Source organism: Aristolochia californica, unplaced genomic scaffold (assembly GCF_029961685.1).
Source record: "Aristolochia californica isolate CCGP_79_NKW_82.1479 unplaced genomic scaffold, dmAriCali1.0.hap1 SCAF_4, whole genome shotgun sequence".
NCBI classification, from domain to species: domain Eukaryota; kingdom Viridiplantae; phylum Streptophyta; class Magnoliopsida; order Piperales; family Aristolochiaceae; genus Aristolochia; species Aristolochia californica.
Genome location: NW_027182103.1, coordinates 7,088,721 through 7,110,945, shown reverse-complemented (window position 1 = coordinate 7,110,945; position 22,225 = coordinate 7,088,721). Strand labels below are relative to the sequence as shown.

General features: G+C 36.4%; 2 protein-coding genes across 2 annotated transcripts; one reads left to right on the top strand and one right to left on the bottom strand.

Moving 5' to 3' along the window:
• The first annotated feature begins 962 nt into the window (after positions 1-962).
• On the top strand, positions 963-2,027 carry LOC137962462 (photosystem I reaction center subunit XI, chloroplastic). The gene is made up of 2 exons (XM_068809339.1): positions 963-1,237; positions 1,442-2,027. Exons 1-2 carry the CDS (start codon positions 1,076-1,078, stop codon positions 1,931-1,933), a joined length of 654 nt encoding a protein of 217 aa, XP_068665440.1. The 5' UTR covers positions 963-1,075; the 3' UTR covers positions 1,934-2,027.
• Positions 2,028-14,972: 12,945 nt separating this feature from the next.
• LOC137963530 (eukaryotic translation initiation factor 3 subunit H-like) lies at positions 14,973-21,369 on the bottom strand. Its single transcript, XM_068810644.1, has 12 exons — positions 21,215-21,369; positions 21,012-21,091; positions 19,638-19,754; positions 19,445-19,548; positions 18,964-19,030; positions 17,963-18,096; positions 17,814-17,862; positions 17,631-17,702; positions 16,976-17,077; positions 16,836-16,903; positions 16,098-16,250; positions 14,973-15,261 (listed from the first exon to the last, which is right to left on the bottom strand). The coding sequence occupies exons 1-12, from the start codon at positions 21,222-21,224 to the stop codon at positions 15,204-15,206; spliced, it is 1,014 nt and encodes a 337-aa protein (XP_068666745.1). The 5' UTR covers positions 21,225-21,369; the 3' UTR covers positions 14,973-15,203.
• Positions 21,370-22,225: the final 856 nt, after the last annotated feature.

Sequence of the window (22,225 nt, the reverse complement as noted above, 5' to 3'; positions counted from 1 at the left end):
TAATATTCTCAATCATGAAATTCCTTTCCTAAGTCAATTTTTGAGAAAGAAAAAACCTCATGTGCAAATCTATTTATCCTTTCTCAAATCTTACTCCTTGCATTCTTTTAGTCAAACTCCAAACTCATTCACATTGAGCATCAAAGTTGGAGACTTGGTCAAATTCGAAGGAGAATGTTGTTTATCCAAAGATCAAGGGTGTAAGCTTTTCTCTTTTCTTGTAATTTTTTGTATTTTACTTGAAAGATTCATCTAAAACCTTGAATCTAGATTGAAGAGATTGCTAGAACTAGAATCTAGCTCAATCTCAAAAGAGATTGGTTGTAATCTTGTATATGGCATACATGTGGCTTAAAAAAGAACCCTGATCTCTTTTGTGTAATTCCAAGTTAATAGAGTTTATATTAGTGGAATTTTTCAAACACGGGTTATTGGGCAGTGAATACTAATAGGAAGACATCGATAACAAAAAATCTTGTATTATTGTGGTATGTTCATTTACTTTACTTTTACTCGTATTTATAATTAATTTAATTTGTGCACACTGAGTTCTAATTTATAAAAAAAAAAAACTTGAGAAGTCACTTGGGCAAACAAAAAGAAATATCTCTATTCCATATTTCAAATCTTCAGAACATATAGGTGATATTTTTAAAAAAGCTTTGAATAAGAGAGATTTTGTTTTTTTAGGTCACAGCTCGGTTTGTTTCATATAGACTACCCAACTTGAGGGGACTGTTGGAGTGAGTTATTAGGCCTGGGTTGGGAGAACCCAAGCAGGCAATGCGCGGTCTGTGCGTCTCGCAACTCTGATATTAATATGGATAAGAGATAAGGTTCCAAAATCATCCATCCAATGAGAAGTACCCATCTTTACACCTCATCCTAAGCTCGGATGTGAGAATCATTTCGTTTCCTCCCACAAACCCAAATGGAGTTTCTCCTTTCCATCTATTAAGCTGCTCCATCAATTCTATATCTCCGTATATCTCTCTCTCTCTCTCTCTCTCTCTCTCTCTCTCTCTGTTCTCTTCTCTTCTCTTCTTTCTCTAACGCCCTTGACTCCAAGGGAGCAATGGCCGCAGCTTGTCCCATCGTGAGCCAGCTGAAGAGCAACTTCCCTTCTTCCTTTAATAGAGGACTGGTCACACCAAAAGGCATCTCTGGAAGTCCCTTGAGGGTTTTACCTTCCAACAGGAAACCATGCTTCACCGTTAGAGCTGTTCAAACTGAGAAGGTAAGGAAGGACGCTGATTCAGTCCTTTTTTTTTTTTCTTTGATTGTTTGTTTAATTCTGTCCTTTTATGATCATTAACAAAATAAAGAAACAAGATCGTGTCGTCTGTACGCTAAATTGTGTGGTATGAGTGAAGAAAACATAGTTAACCAAGAATAGAATTGACATCAAAATTAAGAAAATCCTGTTAACTGTATTATGCAGCAACCTTTCCAAGTGATTCAACCAATCAACGGCGACCCATTCATCGGAAGCTTGGAAACTCCGGTGACGTCGAGCCCGTTGATCGCCTGGTACCTCTCCAACCTCCCCGCCTACAGGACAGCAGTGAGCCCTCTTCTCCGGGGAATCGAAGTTGGCCTCGCCCACGGTTACCTCCTAGTCGGCCCGTTTGTGAAGACTGGCCCTCTCAGGAACACCGAGTATGCTGGAATAGCCGGGTCTCTCGGCGCCGGAGGCCTCGTTGTGATACTAAGCATTTGCTTGACAATGTACGGGATTGCTTCCTTCAAGGAAGGTGAGCCATCGACTGCTCCCTCCCTGACACTGACAGGTAGAAAGAAGGAGGCTGACAAGCTCCAGACAGCCGACGGCTGGGCGCAATTCTCAGGCGGGTTCTTCTTCGGAGGGATCTCTGGAGTTACTTGGGCTTACTTCCTCCTCTACGTCCTCGACCTTCCTTATTACATCAAGTAGAGTTTCAACATATTTTGTTTACTTCTGGGATTTGTATATTTGGATCGCTCACTCAAACGGTTAAAAGCAATGCATTCTCTCTCTCTCTCCCGCATGACTTTTGTCCCTCTATTTTCTTCTTCATTCTCTCTTTTATTTATTATAACTTGTGAGTATGTGTGTGCTACACGCCTGATTCAGATGACACTTAATCACCAAATTCTCTTAGCCTAAGGTTGTGGGTATCTCTCAAACCTAGGGTGCAATCCAAATGCATTGACTTGGGGTGGTCATGATGATAGAGGTAGCTCATGTGCTTTGGTCTTAGTTTATTCTCAATTGGGAGTTTTATACCCTAAGATTGTAAATTCCCTTTGGAAATATAATGTAAAATAGTAATATTGCTTTATAAAAAAAAGAAGAGGGCAGCTCAGATGAATAGTACTAATTTTATTACTACTATTTACTTATACTAATTATATTAATAATAGTTATTTAGAAATAATGCTATTACTATTAGTATTAATGTTATTATTTACTATTATTATTAAAGAATTCGTGTAGGAATCTTTCTAATTTTTATTCTCTGTTTGAATTGGTCTCTCCATTTTATCGAACTCGTTCTATCTTCATGCTTGCCTTGCCAAAACATAAAAGAGAGAAGGGAAATTTAGCTTACAAAGATATATTGCTTTTTTAAGAAACATACATTTATGCATGTTGATTTCCTTTCATTTTTTAAATTTTCTTAAAAATAATTTCTTTTCCTACTAAAGCATTACTTTTTTACTAAAATTACAGCTATTTTTTTTCCTAAAATCATCGGTTTTCCTTCTAAAGTGTTGTTTTTCCATTTTAATGCATGCCTCCATTTTTTTTATGACCGGATATTGTTGAGCAACTCCGTATTCATCGTAAAAAAATCCTAGGATATATGTGAAGTTACAAAACTTGGTTTCAAATTCAAAGAGTTTGAATTCGAAACTCTTTTTTAGTTCTTGTCATGTCATTAGATCTCATTTTAATTCTAATATTTGACATTGATTTGCTATGGTTGGTGGGAATCGGAATTCTTAATGACAAAATCCGTTTTTTAGAAATCATGGTTTGTTCAAAGTTATGTTTAGGTTATGCAACCCAATACATAAAAATGCTAATTGTAGTTGATCCTTTCATGAGATAACATCTTTTTATTAATAGATTTTATTGATTGTTGAGAGTTGGTTTGTGTATAGAGTTGGTGGCACATCTAGACTTTTGATTGAAGTGTGGCATCATGTCTCTTACTAAGAGAATTCCTACCTATGCACAACATTTCTTTTATCAATTTGACTATTTATTTAATAATTTTATTTAGTTTTTATTAGTGTACAATAAATGTTTCAGTTCTCTAATGTCCTACTGATCTTTTTATGAATATTCTCTACAATTTTGATTTTGCTTCCAAAATGAACTCCATTTTTTGCAACTGCCATGTCATATATTATTATTTTAATCTACATTTAGGGTCTATTCAATTTTTTATAAAATGGCACTAGGAGGAACATGCATTCCCACTATGTTTTACAAAGAAGGTCACATCCCTAAATCTAAGTAAGGATGTACTAGAAGCATTTAGGAAAATGTCATTCAGTCATTTCCTTAAAATTGGTGATCATGTCCTTGAAGGGGCTCTATGGGATGAGTCAATTAAAAGGTTTGATTGTGACTCAGTTTCCTTCACAATCATCGAACGAAAAAATAAAATTCTTAGTTGAAGAAGTTCCAATGTCACTGGGGCTGAAGTTGCATGGCATAAATATGATGGCAAGTCCTAATTTCTTTGATATGTTTTCAGTGGCCAAAAGTTGAACTGCATACCCATTGAAGCTAAGTTGAGAGAGGTAGTTTCAAGAGGCGATGGAACCACTACCAAAAATTGTAAAATTTTTGGTCATACACACCTTGACCCACATTTTGTTTGTGCAAGTAGAGTGAAAAATTCCCGTGCCAATGTACCAATATGTGGATGATGTAAAAAAGTTGGACAATTGTGCCTAGGGTATTGCAGTGCATCAATTCACATAATTGATCTTTGTGAATACTTGCCAACAAATAAGAATGGGCACATGACCAATTTATAAATACATAGTTAGATTTAATGACTTGACTTTGCATTAATATTGCATTATATCATTTAATATGTTTGGTTTTACAAGCATGTGCTTCAAAATATAATTGGCATTGAGAAACCTGTGTGGCTAAGTTATAGCTTGTGGATGCTTACCCAAGTAGTAAAATAGGGAGGCAAGAGTAACAAGCATGAGGGCAGTTGGGATGAAACTTCCAATAGTAACTGTGACATCAAGACATTATCTCTCTTGTAGTTTTACATATACAATGTCAAATATTTACTTTTATTTATTCAGCTTTGGGGTCCAACATCCTTTGAAACCAATACCCTATGAGATTACAAGGATTATTTGCCAACCAATGCAATAGAGAGAGATTTGCTTCCTACACCAGATGAGAATTGCCCAAAGGTTGAACAACCCATTGTGCCAGATAGAGAAGAAGCACATAGTGAAAGAACTAATTCGCCAACTGATTTAGGGGTTAGAGGATGGCAATTAGGGCCAATGGTTCTCCTTGTGCCGACACCGCTAGTCATGATCAATGGCCATCACAACATGCCCCATGTGGAAGGAAACATTGGTTGGTTCATGGAGAAGTGTCATTCTATTTGTGAAAAAATGTTTTACCACTGTCCATATTTTATTGTGCATTAGAGTACCTCTTAAGTTACCCAAAGAAAAGCCTAAGCAAAAAAACTAGTAAATATTTATGCTAGTATGACAATACTAATGTTATTGAATAAGCTCAAAATATGTTTCTAGCTATAACTGTGGTGTATATGTGATGTTGCACATGTACTACATATCTATTTGGAATAGATATCAATTTCACTTATGTATATAATTAGCTATGGTTGGAGAAGAGTGATCATTTCGTCTACGTTTTGACACACACTATACTAGAAAACTCAATTTTTAGAAAGAAAGAATATTCTTGAGAGGGAAGATAGCAACGAGATGATGCAAAGGATCAAGCGAAGAGCCTGGGAAATACAAGTAGAGACTTTAGGCATGCATGAGTTCTCCTTTCACAAGTTTTATGCATGGAAGCTTTTGCATTAGAATGTGGTTGGCTGCCTTCTTTTCTCGAATGATGTATGTATTAAGACCCTTGCCCAAGAATTTTCTCTAATATATTTTGCTTGTCATGACCCCTACATCTTAGCTTTTTAATGAGAGACTGAATTAGAGCTAATTGCGTATCATGCAAAAACACTTGTCTTTCAGCAGCATCCATTTTTAAGTCTAAGCCTATGCCACCTATGCAGACAGTACAATTTTGTGGTTGGAGGTCACCATGCCATGTAATATGGCTTAACCTATATATCTTATGCATTTTACATTTGGCTTGTTTAATTCCAGTGAGAAAGAGAAAACCTTTAGAATGTGAGAATCTTGACTAGTGGCTAGGTGTACCAAAAAGAATTATTTTGATCCAAAGTTTGTTATTGAAAAATCTATTTGTGTGTAGAATACATTGGAATTAGTTCAATGATTTTGCAAGTTTTAATTACATGTTGCTGCCATGGATCACTAGGGATGGATTGTTGAGTTTGTCGATAAATCACAAAACTACTAGTTACTCATGTTAGGAATTAGATGTCTTAATTCCAAACTAATGAGAACAATAATAATAAACACAAAAGAAAGAAAAAGCAAACACGAGAACAAACAACAAGATTTATACAGGTTTGTATCAAGGTGAGACTAAGTCTTATCTTCCACTTCTGCAATAATCCACTATGAAGATGAAATAATTTACAAGAGAAATTGCACACACTTACAGGTGGTTTTTCTCTAACCTCTCTCAATTGTAACCGATGATCTTACTCTGGGTGATAAAACCCGAACAACGGCACCCCTAAATATAAAGAGAAAATTAGGGCAACCAGATTACAAGTGTGAAATCCAAAAACTACCCTTATTGAAACAACATTCAATATATCGTGGACCCGCAACAAAGTGTAAGATGTTAATTAGGCTCCACAACTTAATAATCTCAAACTTGGAGACTAATTCATCATCAATATCTCCTCTACAACGACAACAACTTCTCAACCCTCAGAGAGAAATCCAACTGAAGTTGCACACAACTTCAGTTTTTCAATCGTAACAGTCTTTGTCAACATATCGGCCAGATTCTGACTGCCTTGAATCTTCTCAAATGCTAATACTCCATGCTCAAGAGCCGGTCTAATGAAATGGTAACGTACTTGTATGTGCTTTATCCTGGCATGATAAACAAAGTTCTTTGTTAAATGCATAGCACTTTGACCATCATAATACAACACATTCTTCCCATGCTTGAGACTTAATTCTTCCAAGAAAGACAACAACCATACCATCTCTTTGCTGGCTTCGATCATGGTGACATATTCTGCCTCAGTAGTGGAAAAAACAAATATCTTCTGTAACTTAGAGACCCAGCTAACTATTGTACCACCCAATGTGTATACATATCCAGTGGTACTCTTCCTGTCATCAATGTCTAGAGCCATGCCATAATCTACATGACCTTGTAATCCCATGTCTGACTTTCTGAAACATAAGGTTGAGTCCGCACTACCCCTCAAATACCCGAGAATCCACTTCACTGCCTCCCAATGTTGTTTACTTGGATTACTCATATATCTGCTCACAACTCCCACCGTATAAGCTATGTCTGGTCTAGTGCACACCATGGCATACATGAGACTACCAATAGTAGAAGCATAAGGCACATTGGCCCATGTTAACTCGCTCCTGCTTTGTAGAAGGTGACTGCTCCTTAGATGGCCTACCGTGATTAGCCAAAGGAGTACTCACTGGTTTTGTTTCATTCATGTTGAATCTGCTCAACACCTTCTTCACATATTCTTCTTATGAAAGTTTCAAGACATCAATATCCCTAGTAATCTTCATCCCAAGGATTTGTTTTGTAGCACCCAAATCTTTCATTGCAAACTTCTTGGACAACTCCCTTTTCAACTTATTTATTTCCTGTTTGCAAGCACCTGCTATCAACATGTCATCAACATATAGCAATAAGATGATGTAGGAGTCATCAAGCTTCTTCACATAACAACAATGATCCGTCTGGCACCTCAAGAAACCATTACTACTCATAAAGGTGTCAAACTTATTATACCATTGTCTTGGAGCTTGTTTAAGACCATACAAACTCTTTTGAAGTTTACACACCATTTTCTCCTTTCCTTGCGCTTTGAAACCCCATGGTTGCATCACGTAAATTTCTTCCTCCAAATCACCATGAAGAAAGGTTATCTTTACATCCAACTGCTCTAAGTGCAAGTCTTCATTTGCCACTAGTCCAAACATTATTCTAATAGTAGTCAATTTCACTACAGGAGGAAAAATCTCAATGTAGTCAATGCCCTTTTTTTAGTTGAAAGCCCTTTACCACTAATCTTGCCTTGTACTGCATACTGCCATCATGTTCGTCTTGTAATCGGTACACCCATTTGTTCTGCAAGGCCTTCTTCCTTTTTGGTAACTCGATCAACTACCATGTCTAATTGGATAACAGTGAATCTGTCTCATCCCGCGTGGCCAATTCCCACTTGGTTGATTCATCAACTTGCACGACTTCCTCATAAGTCTTTGATTCACCTTTATCAGTCAACATAATATAATTCAATGTAGGGGAGTACCTTTGTGGTGGTCTACTAGTTCTGACATATCTCCTGAGTTCAGTCACAAGAAAGTCTTAATTTATTCTAGGGGTATGTTTTCTTGGTCTTCCTGAGCAATATTCTCCATCTCAATAACTAGAAGAGCTCTCAACTGAATTACTTCAGACTTCTTGGCTTCATCACTTGTGCTCTCAGACTATGTTTTTAACCTATCTTTATACATGGCACCTTCATTGAAGATCATGTCCTGGCTCCTGATAACCTTATGACTTTGGTCATCCTATAAGCGATGACCAAACTCGGTACCACCATAGCCAATAAAGAAACATATTTTAGATTTAGTATCAAGTTTATTTCTAACATCAGAATCAATATGAATATAAGAAATACAACCAAAAACTTTCAAGAAAGAAAGGTTCACCTCTTTGCCGCTCTAGACCTCTTCTGGTATTTTACAATCCAATGGTGCTAAGGGACCTCTGTTGATCAAATAGGCAGCAGTGCTAATAGCCTTAGACCAAAACATCATTGGCAATCCCGCATGTAATCTCATGCTCCTAACACGCTCGTTCAAAGTCATGTTCATCCTCTCAGCTACACCCATTTGTTGAGGTTTTCAAGGAATGGTTTCTTCATCTTGATTCTATTATCAACACAATACCGCTTGAAATCATCATCTATATATTCTCCCCCATTATATGACTGCAAGCACTTCACCTTCAAATTTGTCTCATTCTCACCCATTGTTCTCCATCTCTTGCATGTATCAAAGACATCAGATTTCTTTTTCAGGAATAAACTCTTACCTTTCTGCTTATATCCTCAATAAATGTAACATAGTAGTAAAAACCACTAAGGGAAGTAACAGTTAAAGGCCCCCACACATCTGTGTGAACCAACTCCAATTTTGTTGTCTTTTTCTCCTTTCCAGTCTTAGAAAAATTAACCCTTTTCTGCTTGCTGAAAATACAGCCTTCACACAAATTGTTATTTACAGTTTTCAACCCTGGTAGCTTCCCTTTGGACTAAAGCGTTTTTATTCCCTTCTCACTCATGTGACATAGCTTATAATACCACAAGTCAGAATCAGTAACAGCATCAGCAACTGCAACCGTGTCTCTCCAACTAGAAGTGATATAAAGAGTTCCAATTTTAACTCCCCATGCAACAACCATGATTCCCTTAGTGACTTTCCAGGCAACACCATTAAAAGTCACATTATGATCTTCATCATCAAGTTGCCCTAATGAGATCAGATTACGTATCAATTTTGGTACATGTCTCACCTTGTGAATTTTTCACACTGGCCCATTTGACATCCTCAAACTAACATTACCAATACCGACAATATCCAAAGGTTCTCCATCAGCAAGATGCACCTTCGCATGATCTCCAGCAACATAGTTCTCCATGATCTCGTAGTGTGCAGTGGTGTGAAAAGAAGCTCCTGAATCTAACATCCAATAGTCAATAGGGTTGTCAACCGACAAGACTAAAGCATTTTGTACTTCTTCAATCACCGCATTTGCAACATCGTTTTTTTTTTCGTCCTACTTCTGTACTCTGTAGTTTTTCTTTATGTGAGCAGACTTGCCACAATTCCAGCATACCACATTCCTTCCGAATTTGGACTTGCTTTTACCATTCCTTGACTTCCCTCTACTATTTCCCTTGTTGGAATTCCTCTCGAAGTTCATGCCCCTAGTATCAACATTTAGGGCAGAATTAGATGTCGACGATTCTCCGGAATCCTTTCTATGAATCTCCTCAACAAGGATGGTATCCCGAACATCATTAAAGATCTACTTCTTGTTGCCTACAGAGTTGTTGACCGCAGCCCTCATAGGCTCCCAACAATTTGGTGGAGACGCCAAAAGAATTAAAGCACGAACCTCTTCATCAAATTTAATCTGAACGAAGCTCAATTGATTGACAATCGTGCTAAACTCATTCAAATGCGTTGCCACTGATGTATTTTCTACCATCTTTAAATTGAAAAGATTTTTCATGAAATGTACCTTATTATTTGCGGAAGGCTTCTCGTACATGTCCGACAGAATCTTCATCATCCTCATTGTGGTTTTCTCTAATGCCACGTTGTGAGCAACATTCTTCGACAGTGTTAACCAAACTACTCCCAACACCTGTCTATCAAAGAGATTCCACTCATCATCTTTCATACTTTCTGGTTTCATATCCAGAAGTGGTGTGTGCAGCATTTTACTATATAGATAATTTTCGATTTGCATCCTCCATAACGCAAAATTTATACCATCGAACTTGTTGATTCCTATTGTCGATCCTTCTGTGTTAGTCATTGCTCTCAATCACGAACCAAAACTTTAATACCACTTGTTTGGAATTAAGCGTCCTAATTCCAACCTAGTGAGCGCAATAATAATAATTGGGGATGAAAGAAAAGCAAGCACGAAATCAAACACGACAAGATTTATACAAATCGCCTCAAGGTGAGACTACATCTTGTCTTCCGCCGCTATAGTAATCCACTGTGAAGATAAAATAGTTTATAAGAGAGATCGTACACACTTACATGTGTTGTTTATCTCTAACCTCTCTCAGCCGCAACTAATGCTCCTCGGATGATGCTTCTTGTTAAGGTGATAAAACCCTAACAACAGCACCCCCATATATAAAGAGAAAATTGGGGCAACTGGATTACCTGTGTAAAATCCCCAAAGTACCATTAATGACATAGCAGTCAATATATCGTGGACCCGCCCGAGGGGCTCCGCCTCCCTTCCAACCCCCATGGCGACCTTACCACAGAGGTCGATCCGCGCCAAAGGGTAAGGTGTTAATTATGCTCCACAACTTAACGGTAAACCTATATAAATCTTGTTGTTTGTTCTCGTGCTTATTTTTCCTTTCTTTCGCGATTATTATTATAGCTCTCATCAGTTTGGAATTAAGGCGTCTAATTCCTAACAAGGAAGCAGTGCACCAAGTAATAAACTGAAGCCATGTAATAAGCTGCCAATAATCCAAGATAATAATCAAGCCGAAGTCAAGGATTCAAGTCAAGAGTGACTGAGCCCGAGTAATGCCTAGTCAGTGTCAGAACAATATAACAGAGGCAAAGAGCAAGTCGGTCAAGTCAAGCTGACTTGAGTCCAAGTTAAGCCGATCAGGTACCAAGTCAACCAGATCAGTACTCGTTGGATAATGAATCAATTTGAGTAAGGCAAAGCAGAGCCAACAGCAAAATACCATTACTAGACTAGTATGTGTGGCTCGAGATTAAGTCAGAAATTCTGGGTCAAGACCGAGTCGAGTGCGAGTTGACTCGGACCTAGTTAACCAGAGTCAACGGTATCAATATGACTCACAACCGAGCAGAACAGCAGTAATAACTAGACGGGATGTAATTTTTCCCGTAAGACGATCCCCTTCATCTCTCTCTCTCCGCTTCCCTCCTATTTCTAGAGAAAGCGATAACCCACCAATCATCGAGCAGAGACTTCGTCTTCCAGAAACAGCAACGAAGCAGCGAAGCTCCAAGAAGATCAATCTGATCCAATACCAACGAAGAGACAAGCCAGACACTTCTGAAAAACAGCAGTGAGAATCTTCTGAGGATAGCCAAAAATAAATTGGACGATATTGATGAGTTGGAAAGAGGATAATCCAAGCTTGCAATTAGAATGTTAAATGACGATGCCAGAGTAACTCTGTCGAGAATAACTTCTAAGTGAAGATGCCGATAATAGAAGCCAGTTACGACAAGACTTCCGTTGTTAATGGTTGATTAACAGAGCATGACAGCCAGGAAGATACCAGAATTGACAACAAAAATAAGTCGAGCTATTGTCCAGTTATGGCAAGAAACAAGATTACCAGTATCAATCATCAATAATAACTAGTATCAACCAGCAAGATTATCATCCAGATACGGCAATAAGAAGAAAGAAAATTCACTATCAACAACTTCCCAAACAATCCTCTGGTTTGCCTTCCTGAATGCTCACAGAGATAGAGAAGCAATGCAGAATGACAACAAAACTTTCGCTCGGGATGGAAGGGACAGCAATGCAATTATGATCTTCTGAAAGCAGCAACGTCCCAAAAATAGAGCTGGTAATTGGCTCAGAAGACAGCTGCAAAAAATCATGCCTGAGTCGGTCTCAAAGCATGGGCAGCACTGGAAGGGAGTCAACTACCTGATCTTCAACACCGTAGGACTCCAGAAAAATATTCTCAGTATACTTAGCAGCGGCAGCAGCAGTAGTAATCATTACAGTAACAAGATTTCAGAACTCATAGATTCGAAAGAAAAAAAACATCACTTACTGCTTCCCTTACAGCAGCGTCTAAACTGATAAAAAAGATTAAAGAACCCACAATATGGGTAGAGCAACTTGGAATGGCAGCAGTAATAATTCGAGCAGATGGCAATATTGGAATTCTAAAAACTCGTAGCTACGAGCCCTAAAAATCAACGCTCTGATACCATGTTGATTTTCAGGACTCCAAGGATCACATCTGCAGTAAAGAAAAGACGGACACATTGGAGAAGAAAAGGGAGGAAGGATGGGGTTATGGACTTTAGTCCAAACCCTCCCCCTTAAGCTCTATTTATAAATGATAAAAATATAATATTACAATTATACCCTTCACCCTAGTAAGAGTGAAGAAGAGACAAGAAACGTAAACTGATTACATCAATGATACACTAATTACTTCATATCTTCCAATAGTTATATGTGTTGTAGCACCAGTATCAAGGAACCACTGTGAGTCTTCTTTTGGTGTGGAGATGGTGAGATCTACTAAAGCACTTGGAATATTTTCATCTTGATAATTTTGATTGAACCAATGCCAACATGTATCAACAGCATGATTGGGTTGGTGACAAATTTGACAATGAATCCCATTTGATGATGTAGTGGATGATCATTGCTTCTTATTGTTGAATTACCCGGAAGTGTAATTTCCGAATGGGATGAAGTTGCTATGTTTTGGGGACTTACCTGTATTTCAATTGAAAAATCGATTGTTGCTCTTTCCCTTTGATGACTTGTTGGCAAAAAATTTGTTCAACATCATAGCTAAGAATGAATTTCCAAGTGTTTGACTTATCTGAAGACCATGACTCTGTTGTACTGTTAGAATTTCTTCATAAGTTGGAAATGGAGATCAAGTAAGCATTGTTGTGACCAAGGATTCATATGGGTCACTAAGCCATAAAGAAGCCAAAATAATTTGTCCTCTTCTAAAATAGGACTTACGGGATCTAGAGCATCACATATTCCATTGGATTATGTGACATAGTCATTCAAAGTTTCATCCTCCATCTTCTTCATTATTTGCAATGCTTGATGGAGGTACAGCTCATGTACCTTTGAGGTATAGCTTGGAATAATATATCCTCTTGTGCATGTCTTTGTGTGTTGATGCCTTTATTGCTTATCATAATTAACAATGGCCATAACAAGAAGTCTTTCTAATATAGTTATGTTAAAGCAATTGTCTCTAAAAAAACAACGATTCATATAAACACAATGATTTGCCTTGAAAAAGTAGTGCATGAGTTTACTAGAAAAAGCATTGCTTTGCCCAAAAAAAGCAAAAAAAAAAGAGGGGAGGACGAGAGTTTTCCAACTTGTCTTCTCCACCTTAGTTTCCTTCTCCTCCAAAAACTCTTCTTTTTTTCTCTCTTCTGTCTTTTCTCATGTAAACCTACTTCCGAAGACATTAATGTGCCTTCTTAATGTTGATGGAGAGTTGACTCTCATCCATATTTGGATGATTACAAAACTTAATCGAACTAAAAATTGTACATTTATTCTTTTAGAGGTTTTTTAAGGTCTATGTAAAAGAATGGGTGTATGTATCTCAAGACCTTGAGCTCCAAAAATGTGTCAAAACATCTTGAAGAAGCACCTACAAGTGAAAAAATTAAGTCTAAGTTGTCTAGAAAATCTCAAGAGCTCTATATATGTAAGAGAGCAACCCCAAATCTTCAAAATTGAGGTATAAGTGAAATCTTTGGAGCTATAAGACATTTTGTATTCATAACATGTTTCATCGATGCATACTCAACTTTTAAACATGTTAGAATCACTTACGACAATTTTTCATCATGCTTTAAAGCCTAGACTAGAAACCTGGCTTTGGCATGATCAATCATCCAGAATATGCACTGACTAAAAATATAAAGCATGATCAATCAATCAAGAGGGCTTGGTCGATCAGACAGAACTTGGCCAAAATGTGCTATAAATCATGAGTGATCAATCCCTATGGACTGATAGATCAGTCTTTTCCAAACATTAAAAAATCATAAAACATGATCGATCATACATTTGGGATTGGTCAATCATAAAGAAGTATACCAATGAGGGCCATATTGTCTGACATGCGGGTAGGATCAATGCTTGATCGATCAATCTAGGTGGACTGATCATTCAACTTAAGTTTTTAGATTTGACAAACAAACATTTGATCGATCAATGCATTGACTAATCAACTAAATGTCTGACAAAAATATAGTTGTTACATAATTGATCAATCATACACTTACATTGATTGATCATTATACTATAAACTTTTTGTAAACAGCCAAATAATTGGTAGTTTGGTTTCGGAAAGCTATAAATATCCCCACCAAACATGTCTTTGAGAGGTTACTGATCATTTATTGGAAAACCTACCTTGATCAAAGCATTCATTACTTGAATTTCCTTCCAAAGTCCTTTTTGAGAGAAAAAGAGCGATCCACCTTGCAAAGTTCTTGCCTCTCAAATCACTCGCATTTCATTCGTACAAACTTCAAATACATTTCAAATTGTGTTTCAAATGGAGACTTGAAGATTCCAAAGGAGAAGGTTGTCTCTCAACCAAATACAAAAGGTGTAAGTTTTTCTTCTTTTGTATTTTCATATTTCTATATATAGGTTTATCTAGGATCTTTAGTTCCAGATAGAAGAGCTTACTAGAACTAGAATCTAGCCAAATTTCATAGGAGATTGTTGTAATCATGTATTTAAGCATACACATGGCTTAAAAGAGAGCCATAGTATTTTTTATATAAATTCTAGCTAATAAAACTACTTAGTGGAATTTGAAAAACAACAAAGAAATATGAACATACAAAAACAAGGACAAGAAGATGCATTATTAAGAGCTATACAAAACCCTTCACTACAAAGGAAGATCGTGTTCATTTAAAGGTGACACAAGAGGCAAAGAGGGACAAATCACCCATGCAAGGGCAATGTCCACCTCGTCCACTCAAAAGGGCAGTGTTCTTTTAGATAATTTAGGTATCATGAAGTTATTACTAGTTCAACTCAGCAGTCCGTCAAAATTTTGCCAAACACTGGTTTTGATCATAGCAAATTTGTATTAGATGCAAATAAAAGAGCAAAAATGATACACTACGACACTTATCCAGACTAACAATCATTTCAATAAATTACTGCTTATCCCTTAAAAAAAAAAAAAAAAAAAAAAAAAAAAAAGTGTTACCCTAGAAATCTGTAAATTTTATGCTACTCTAAAATGACAACAATCACTCACATGAAGTCATTTCCCATTGACAGCCTTCATTAGATACAATCTGCTGAAGCTCTGAGCACCAACACTGCAATAGTTGAAACCGAAGTAATTAGAAGCACCAACCACATCAAAATTCCATTTAGAACAGCATCTCAAGAGATGCATTGCAGATATCAAAACTTAATGTAAATGATCACTTTTCCTACGTCCAACACAATATCAAAAAGCATTATATTTTTACATCATAGTTTCTAATGCACTGAAAGCACAAAGAAATCGATGGAAAGCGCTATTTTGTTTTCTTTACTATTTTTCCCAGTACCATATAAACCAGGTAGAATTCAATGTGAATTATAAAGTATAAACAGCAACTGAAGACATTGTAAAACAAGTTCTCTTTGACTCTAAAGACAAACTTAATTTGGTGACAGGTTAGCAAAGGCAATGCAAGAAGTGAATGTGGATCTGCCACCATCAGATCAACTCTATTGACACAACTAGCCACTGAATCCAAGCATTAGGTTTAAGTTAAATAGATCGGCCTACAGGATATGAAAATGCAGCCAATCTACGGACACCACTTTCACATGGCCACACCAAATAGCAGTTAATGGACCGATTTTCCTTTCTCTTACTCTTTTCCAACAATTTCTAGATTGAGAATTCAAGATCAAAAAAGAAAAGAAAAAAATTCTAAAATAAATATTAACACTAAATATTCTAACCAGACAGGAATTTGATCCAAACAACTGAAATTTAGGGCAGAAACGTGTACTATAGAAATGAGCAGAAATGTAAGATGAAGCTCAGATAAGCAATCTGCCTATTTCTATAGATACGTATCTGCCATTCTCAATTAGATAGATTAACTGAAAGACAAATGCAATCTATTTCATCAAGCAAGCAATCAATCCAACGTACCCATTAATTTGGTTACAGTAGTTGGCAATCTGATTAGTAATGAGAAAGCTATCTAGTCGTGATGGTTCTGGAATGGGCTTGAAGATAGGGTTGGATGGATCCTCCTCAAGCAGTGGTTCTTCACCAGCCGCTTTCCTTGCCATGTTCTCAGCCCTATACAAAGATGTTGCCAGCAAGTAATTACACCATAATTAGCAAAAAAAAAAAAAAAAACATCAAATAGAATTTTCAAAATCATTTCCAAATTATAGATCTAAAATAGCTGCATGCAGAAGTCATGTTATCGGTTCTTATTCGTCCCTAAAAATCCTTTTACTAGTCAAGTAGATAAATGAATGTACAAAAACACTAAATGAGTTTTTAGGAAAAAGCTTACTATGTCCGAGTTAAAACCAACAGCCACATAGTTATAATATTCCTTTTTTTTAGTAGTGCCAATTACTCATAATATACTTGAACAAAACTGCAGAACCACAAAATGGTCCAAATATTCTACAATCAGGAAGATATATGCTTCACCAAAACTCGAAATAATTTCCCTCAATCTTCCCTGGTCAAGAAAATGCCTCTTTTTTCACGATTCAGAATTTCATAGAATCTGGCAATCAAAATCAAGCTCTATACCAGATTTTTATTCAGGAAGAAAAAGCAGAAAGTTTGAAAATCAACAACAACCACGCCAGGATCTCTACCCAAACAGAGAGGACCACGTAGTTCATGATGTATGTTCACTCATACCTCCGTTTTTGAAGCCAAGCTTGTTGCTGGGCTTGCTGGCGTGAGAGGTTTCGGTAGTAATACTGGAACTGCAATACGGAGAACATTAGTCAGCATGAAAGCCACAAAACAGAAGAATAAACAAGAAAGAAAATTGAAACCTTCTGCTGCTCAAATGAGAGATCATCCATGCATTCTGTCAAAAATTCAACATTTCTCTCCATGAATGGGTCAGTTGATAACTGCAGACGATCATAATCACACTGCAGAAGAATATACGGGTCAAACCAATAACTCAATTTTAGAAAAATCTTGGAAACTAAAGATGTATTCTTGCATGCAATAAATACTAAGAAAATATGAGGAACAAGAAATTTTGACCAAACATTTGTCTTTCAATTATTTTTATTGTGTGAACATAGATTAATTTTGATGCCCATTACTCCAAAATAAGGAGAGATGTAAAAAATATTTTCTTAACTTCTCTTGAGCTGATATTCAGAAATAAATAAATAAACAAATGAACCATCTAAAAATTGGACATGCACTTCAGTTCTCCCGCCTAGGCATGGAAATGTGTTGATGCATTGTGAACATCTAACTTAGACTATTAACAAATATTTTGCTTGATTCTTATTTTCAGCATAGCTGCCATAAATCAATTTTCCATCTGGTTCATCTGTAGTCAAACTCAAGAAAATTGATCAAAAATAATTACTTTCCTGTAACAAAATTAGGTAAAACTTTTATTTCTCATGAAAGGTACATGCAAACACACCCAAAGACACCTTTTGAATGACAAATGAGACATAGAACCTGAGCAACAGGTGTTTCTGCTTCCAGTTCAGTCATAAATGCACTGATCAGTGCTGAATTAGAGACCTTGATCTGTGTCAAGAAAAAAAAAATAACATAAGAAGCCAATACTTGCCCTTGTTAGTACAACTTAGACCAAACTAATTATAAAAATAGTTCACATGAAAATCATAGAAAACTTACAGGTATTTCCTCAAATATGTCAACCCAAGCCAATTTTTTTTCCCGCAATCTAGAGGAACAAAAAGTTTACGCACATGAAACTGAAGATAACTTGCAATAGTCATGATTTATGTTACAAAAAAGACTAAAAAAAACAATGGACATCATACTTCTCGCCAGTAAAATTGGTAGTTCGATAAAATTCCATGAAAGAATCTGATAACTTCAAGGCCTTGAGAGCTAAAACTCCTTGATTAGACTTTGATGGATCATATATAATGCAAACACACCGTCTGATATTCTCCTGCAATAATCAAAAGCCAATACAGAATTCAAAAAAATCCCATCCTTTAAATGGTCTCAGATGAGATATTCTGCATCCAAAGAAAAGGAAATGATTCACATAATAGAAAAAGCTTGGTACTCCAACATGATAAATCTGGATCAAAGCTCTTATGCTTTTTCTCTTTATTAAACATAAATCTTATTAATGTCAATTTTATTTCAAACATTCAAATAAGAACTGAGAAAAGTGTGAACGTCAAAAAAGTTCCATCAAAGTTACATGTACATACAAAACACAGCTTCCAATAGTGGGTACACAGTTGGAATAAACGCTTCCACAATGATTTTTTTTTCTTGTAGCTACTATGTACACAGTTGTCTTCTTCAAGTTAAAGTTAACTAACATGGGAACTCAATTTGTCTCTCATGAACTAGATTAATAAGTAGCAACACACCGAGCCTTCAGCTCAATGACCACAGGAGAACAGTGTAAACTAAGATTTCTAATTTCTAAATGAAATCTCTTCAATCCCGAGTCTCATGGGTGACAGGGTACTTCAGACTACATCTAATTTAAGTTATTTGGTTCTTTATTTACTTTTTGACTATTTATCGCAGTCTGAAGTACCCCCGTCACCCATGAGACTTGGGATTGAAGACATCTCATTCAGAAGTACCCTGCTACAATTATCAGGTATCATTGTAGCCTCCCGCTACAAACCATTTCATTTTCTAGTGCTTGCAGCATCCAGCTCAAAGGTTGCTCTCAAGCACATAAACAAGAAGTTACATAAAATAATAACACTTCACGTAAACCACTATTAACTTATAAGCTTCATAACACCAAATAAAGCTGTAGGAATCAAATATCAATATGCCAGCAAACCTGATAGTTCATGAAAGTTTCAATCAGTTCAACTGTCTGAAAAGATCCCAGAATAGTTGACTGGTACCTGAAAAAGGTCTCAGAAGAAAAAATCAGATAAAGAGTACTCCAATTATGAAAATAAAGGCTTACAAACATTGGATAAACTTCCATTAAACCTTCCAAGCAAATATGTCTAGTTTGAAACTTAGCTGCAAGTCCAACTTAACAAAAAACACATATAAAAACATAACACAACTGAAGGATAGTAATAATTTCTTCTTGTTTTACTATTTTATGCGAAGTAATTGACAGAAACCTGAAATATACACGTGCCACCAATCTAAACAAAGTATATGTGTGAAACAAAACATATTTTCCATGTACCTTGTAAATTATGCCATCATCAAAACACACAATGTAACCCCACAAATGTATGGAAATCTAATCATGAGTAAAGAATCTAATCATGACAGGACTTTTTAAAAAAAAGTACATATACCAGCCAACAGTGTTATTGTCCACGTTAACCTCTCTCAAGCATCTCATCATTTCAAGCTGATAATTAGCCCCATCAGCCTCAATCTCTTCATCTTCCTCACGAATCTGTAACATGAACAACAGGAACAACATGAACCTATTGCAAAATCTCTCAAGCAACATAAAATCATGCACTGAAGCTTCAAATCACATACCGGAAAAGGAAAGCAGTTGGTAACTTCAAGAACACTACCAACATCCAACCCAAGAAGTTGACCAGTTACCAAAGCTTGCGAAAACTCCTTACAATGCTTAATGATCTTCAGAATAACCTGTACATGCAATTTCCTTACATTACCACTAAAAGATCTTGAAACTCAAGTAGAAGCTCCTTTTTTTACAGAAACCGTGGTGGTTGAAGGATCAGTTTTTAGCCAATAAGCCATCAGAAGACAACTGATATAAAATTTTCCAAAAACTAAAAAGAGCAAAGTACATATAACTTGGCCACTTCAGTTAAATTATGAAGGAAACCTTTAAGGCAATAGCCTGGCCTATTTTTTTAAAGTTGACCACACCCGTGGCCATTAAAACAACATTGCACAACAATGCCAAACAATAAATCAATAAGAAGCACTAAATTTACACAATTATGATACAGAATTTTATCTAAATCCCCTACAAATGCAAAACAATATATACAGGGTTCTCATAATACCCAAAACAACACAAGTTTGGGTTATTTCATAAGAGGTTAGGGTTTATAGAAGTTACCCTAGGAAAAGAATGATTCAAATTTATCCAGCAGTTAAGAAAGGGGTAAAAACTGTAATTTAAAAGTAAAATGAATGTGATTTTTTAATAATGACAAATGCATTCCTACTTGCAAATAAAAGTTCTTAACTAAGTGAAAATTTTAAATATACAGACAATACTTTTATATCTCAAAAATTAAGATCCCTAGCAAGGCTAATTCACCAACTAGTATCCCCAAATCACCACTTACTTCAGAAACAACCATAGACTAAATTTAATCAGTTAATCAGCTCTTTCCTCTGTTAAGAAAGAATTTTAGCTGTCAAATATTTTAGCTTTCAAATTTAGTATGATTATAATCTTATAGAGTGTTCACAAACTAAGCCTGATACAACCTATGACCAATATGGGATAGAAATAGTAAACCAGTAATTCCAATTTTCCAGTTTACCTGTCATCACATTAAATTTTTTGGACGACAATTCACACCATTAAAGTGAGAATAAACGTAGCTTCATGTATTTCTTTCAAAAGATAATTGTGCTAACTAGCAAAAATAGATAGATAATACACTGTAACAAATCTAGTCATTCACATGTTTTGCATTAATCTCCAGTACTTCAGCTCGGTAAAGAGAAAAAATTTTACAGAGAAGAGTAGTAACTCAGAAAAAAATAGATATCCGAGCTAAGTAAAATAAAAATGGCTTCACCGTCATAGTGAACCTCAAAAAATAGGTGAATTCACAGGTAGTGCAACCTATGTCAAGAAAGTACTGTGAAACTAGTGAAAAAGACTGTTAACGTAGGGAGAAAGAGAGAGAAAAGACTCACCAGTCCTTCAATCTGTACGACTCTCAGAGGTGAAGCGGCCTCCTCGGACGCCGCAACTTGGAGGAACGAGCGCACCATTGCTGAAACCGTAAGAACAAGTTCGCAAAAAATACGTCAAAACAAGTTCTGGAAACCAGCTTAGATTGAAGGATCAATAAAAAACGGTTTGTCAGATTTTAGAAAAGAAAGACATGTGCACATACGGTTCGCCATGTTGCTTTTTCTGATTCTGATAGAAGGAAGACTGGCAGAATGATTGAGATTCGAGAGAGCTTTCAGTGAACAGTCGAAAGACTGCACGGTCCCTCTATCAAACTTAAATAGGTCGAGGGACGACGTGCACGTCTGCTACAGTGACAAGCCCTAAATCCTTGTCGAATAACTGAGCAACCCCCCTATCAACCGGATAAAGGTCTTAAGGGCCGACGTGCGCATGCTGTACTGTGGCAACTAGGCAAGGCCTAAATCCTTCGTTAGTGCCAAAAAGATACTTATTTTCGGATTATAATTTAAGAAATTTAAAATTTAAATCTTATTAATATTTATTAAGGAATTATTTAGGCCTTGTTAGTGTCTTTTCCAGGAAAAACTGGAAAATCATTCTAGGACCATTAGTACCCAAGTTTTCCAAGAAATGAATATCTATATAAAAATTCTTACATGGAAAATCATATGTTTTTTCCACTAAGGTTTTCCAAGCAAGATAGACTAGAAAACTTGAAAAAACGTTGGGCTTAGACCTAATCTTTAGTTGTCCCACGCCTCTTCTCTTCCTCCACTGCTTCTCCCAACATGACATTCTAGCTAACAGGTTTTTCTTTGGCTCTACTCTTCTTTGTTCCTATATTTTTTTTATCATCCAGTCATCTACTCGTCATAGGATCACTAGATTAGGAAGTCTTAGCTGTTTAATCTGAGCAAATTGCCCATCCAAGGCTCAAAACTTGCAAGCCTCCTAATAGGTTTCTTTTCTCATTTCCTTGTAAAAAAAGTTAATTTCAATGGTAATTAGAGAGAAACTTTTGGATTTTACCTTCGCACTTGATTGCAGTAAAAAAGAAATGTTGAAAATGATGAAAAGAGAATGAGGGCCTCTATTCAGACGGTCTCATCTTCAAGCAAGGTGCTTCTCCCACTTCTTTTCCCTTTGTTCTCTCCTTTCTTCTTCGACCTCACCACCAACACAGAAGATGAGACACTCATCACTCTTAGAT

Coding starts and splice junctions, on each gene's coding strand:
- LOC137962462 (XM_068809339.1), top strand. CDS start 1,076: ATGGCCGCAGCTTGTCCCATCGTGAGCCAGCTGAAGAGCAACTTCCCT. Junction 1,238..1,441: donor GAGCTGTTCAAACTGAGAAG/GTAAGGAAGGAC, acceptor TGTATTATGCAG/CAACCTTTCCAAGTGATTCA.
- LOC137963530 (XM_068810644.1), bottom strand. Junction 16,904..16,975: donor TCTCATTTGAGCAGCAGAAG/GTTTCAATTTTC, acceptor TCCGTATTGCAG/TTCCAGTATTACTACCGAAA. Junction 16,251..16,835: donor GCTTGGCTTCAAAAACGGAG/GTATGAGTGAAC, acceptor ATCTTTGTATAG/GGCTGAGAACATGGCAAGGA.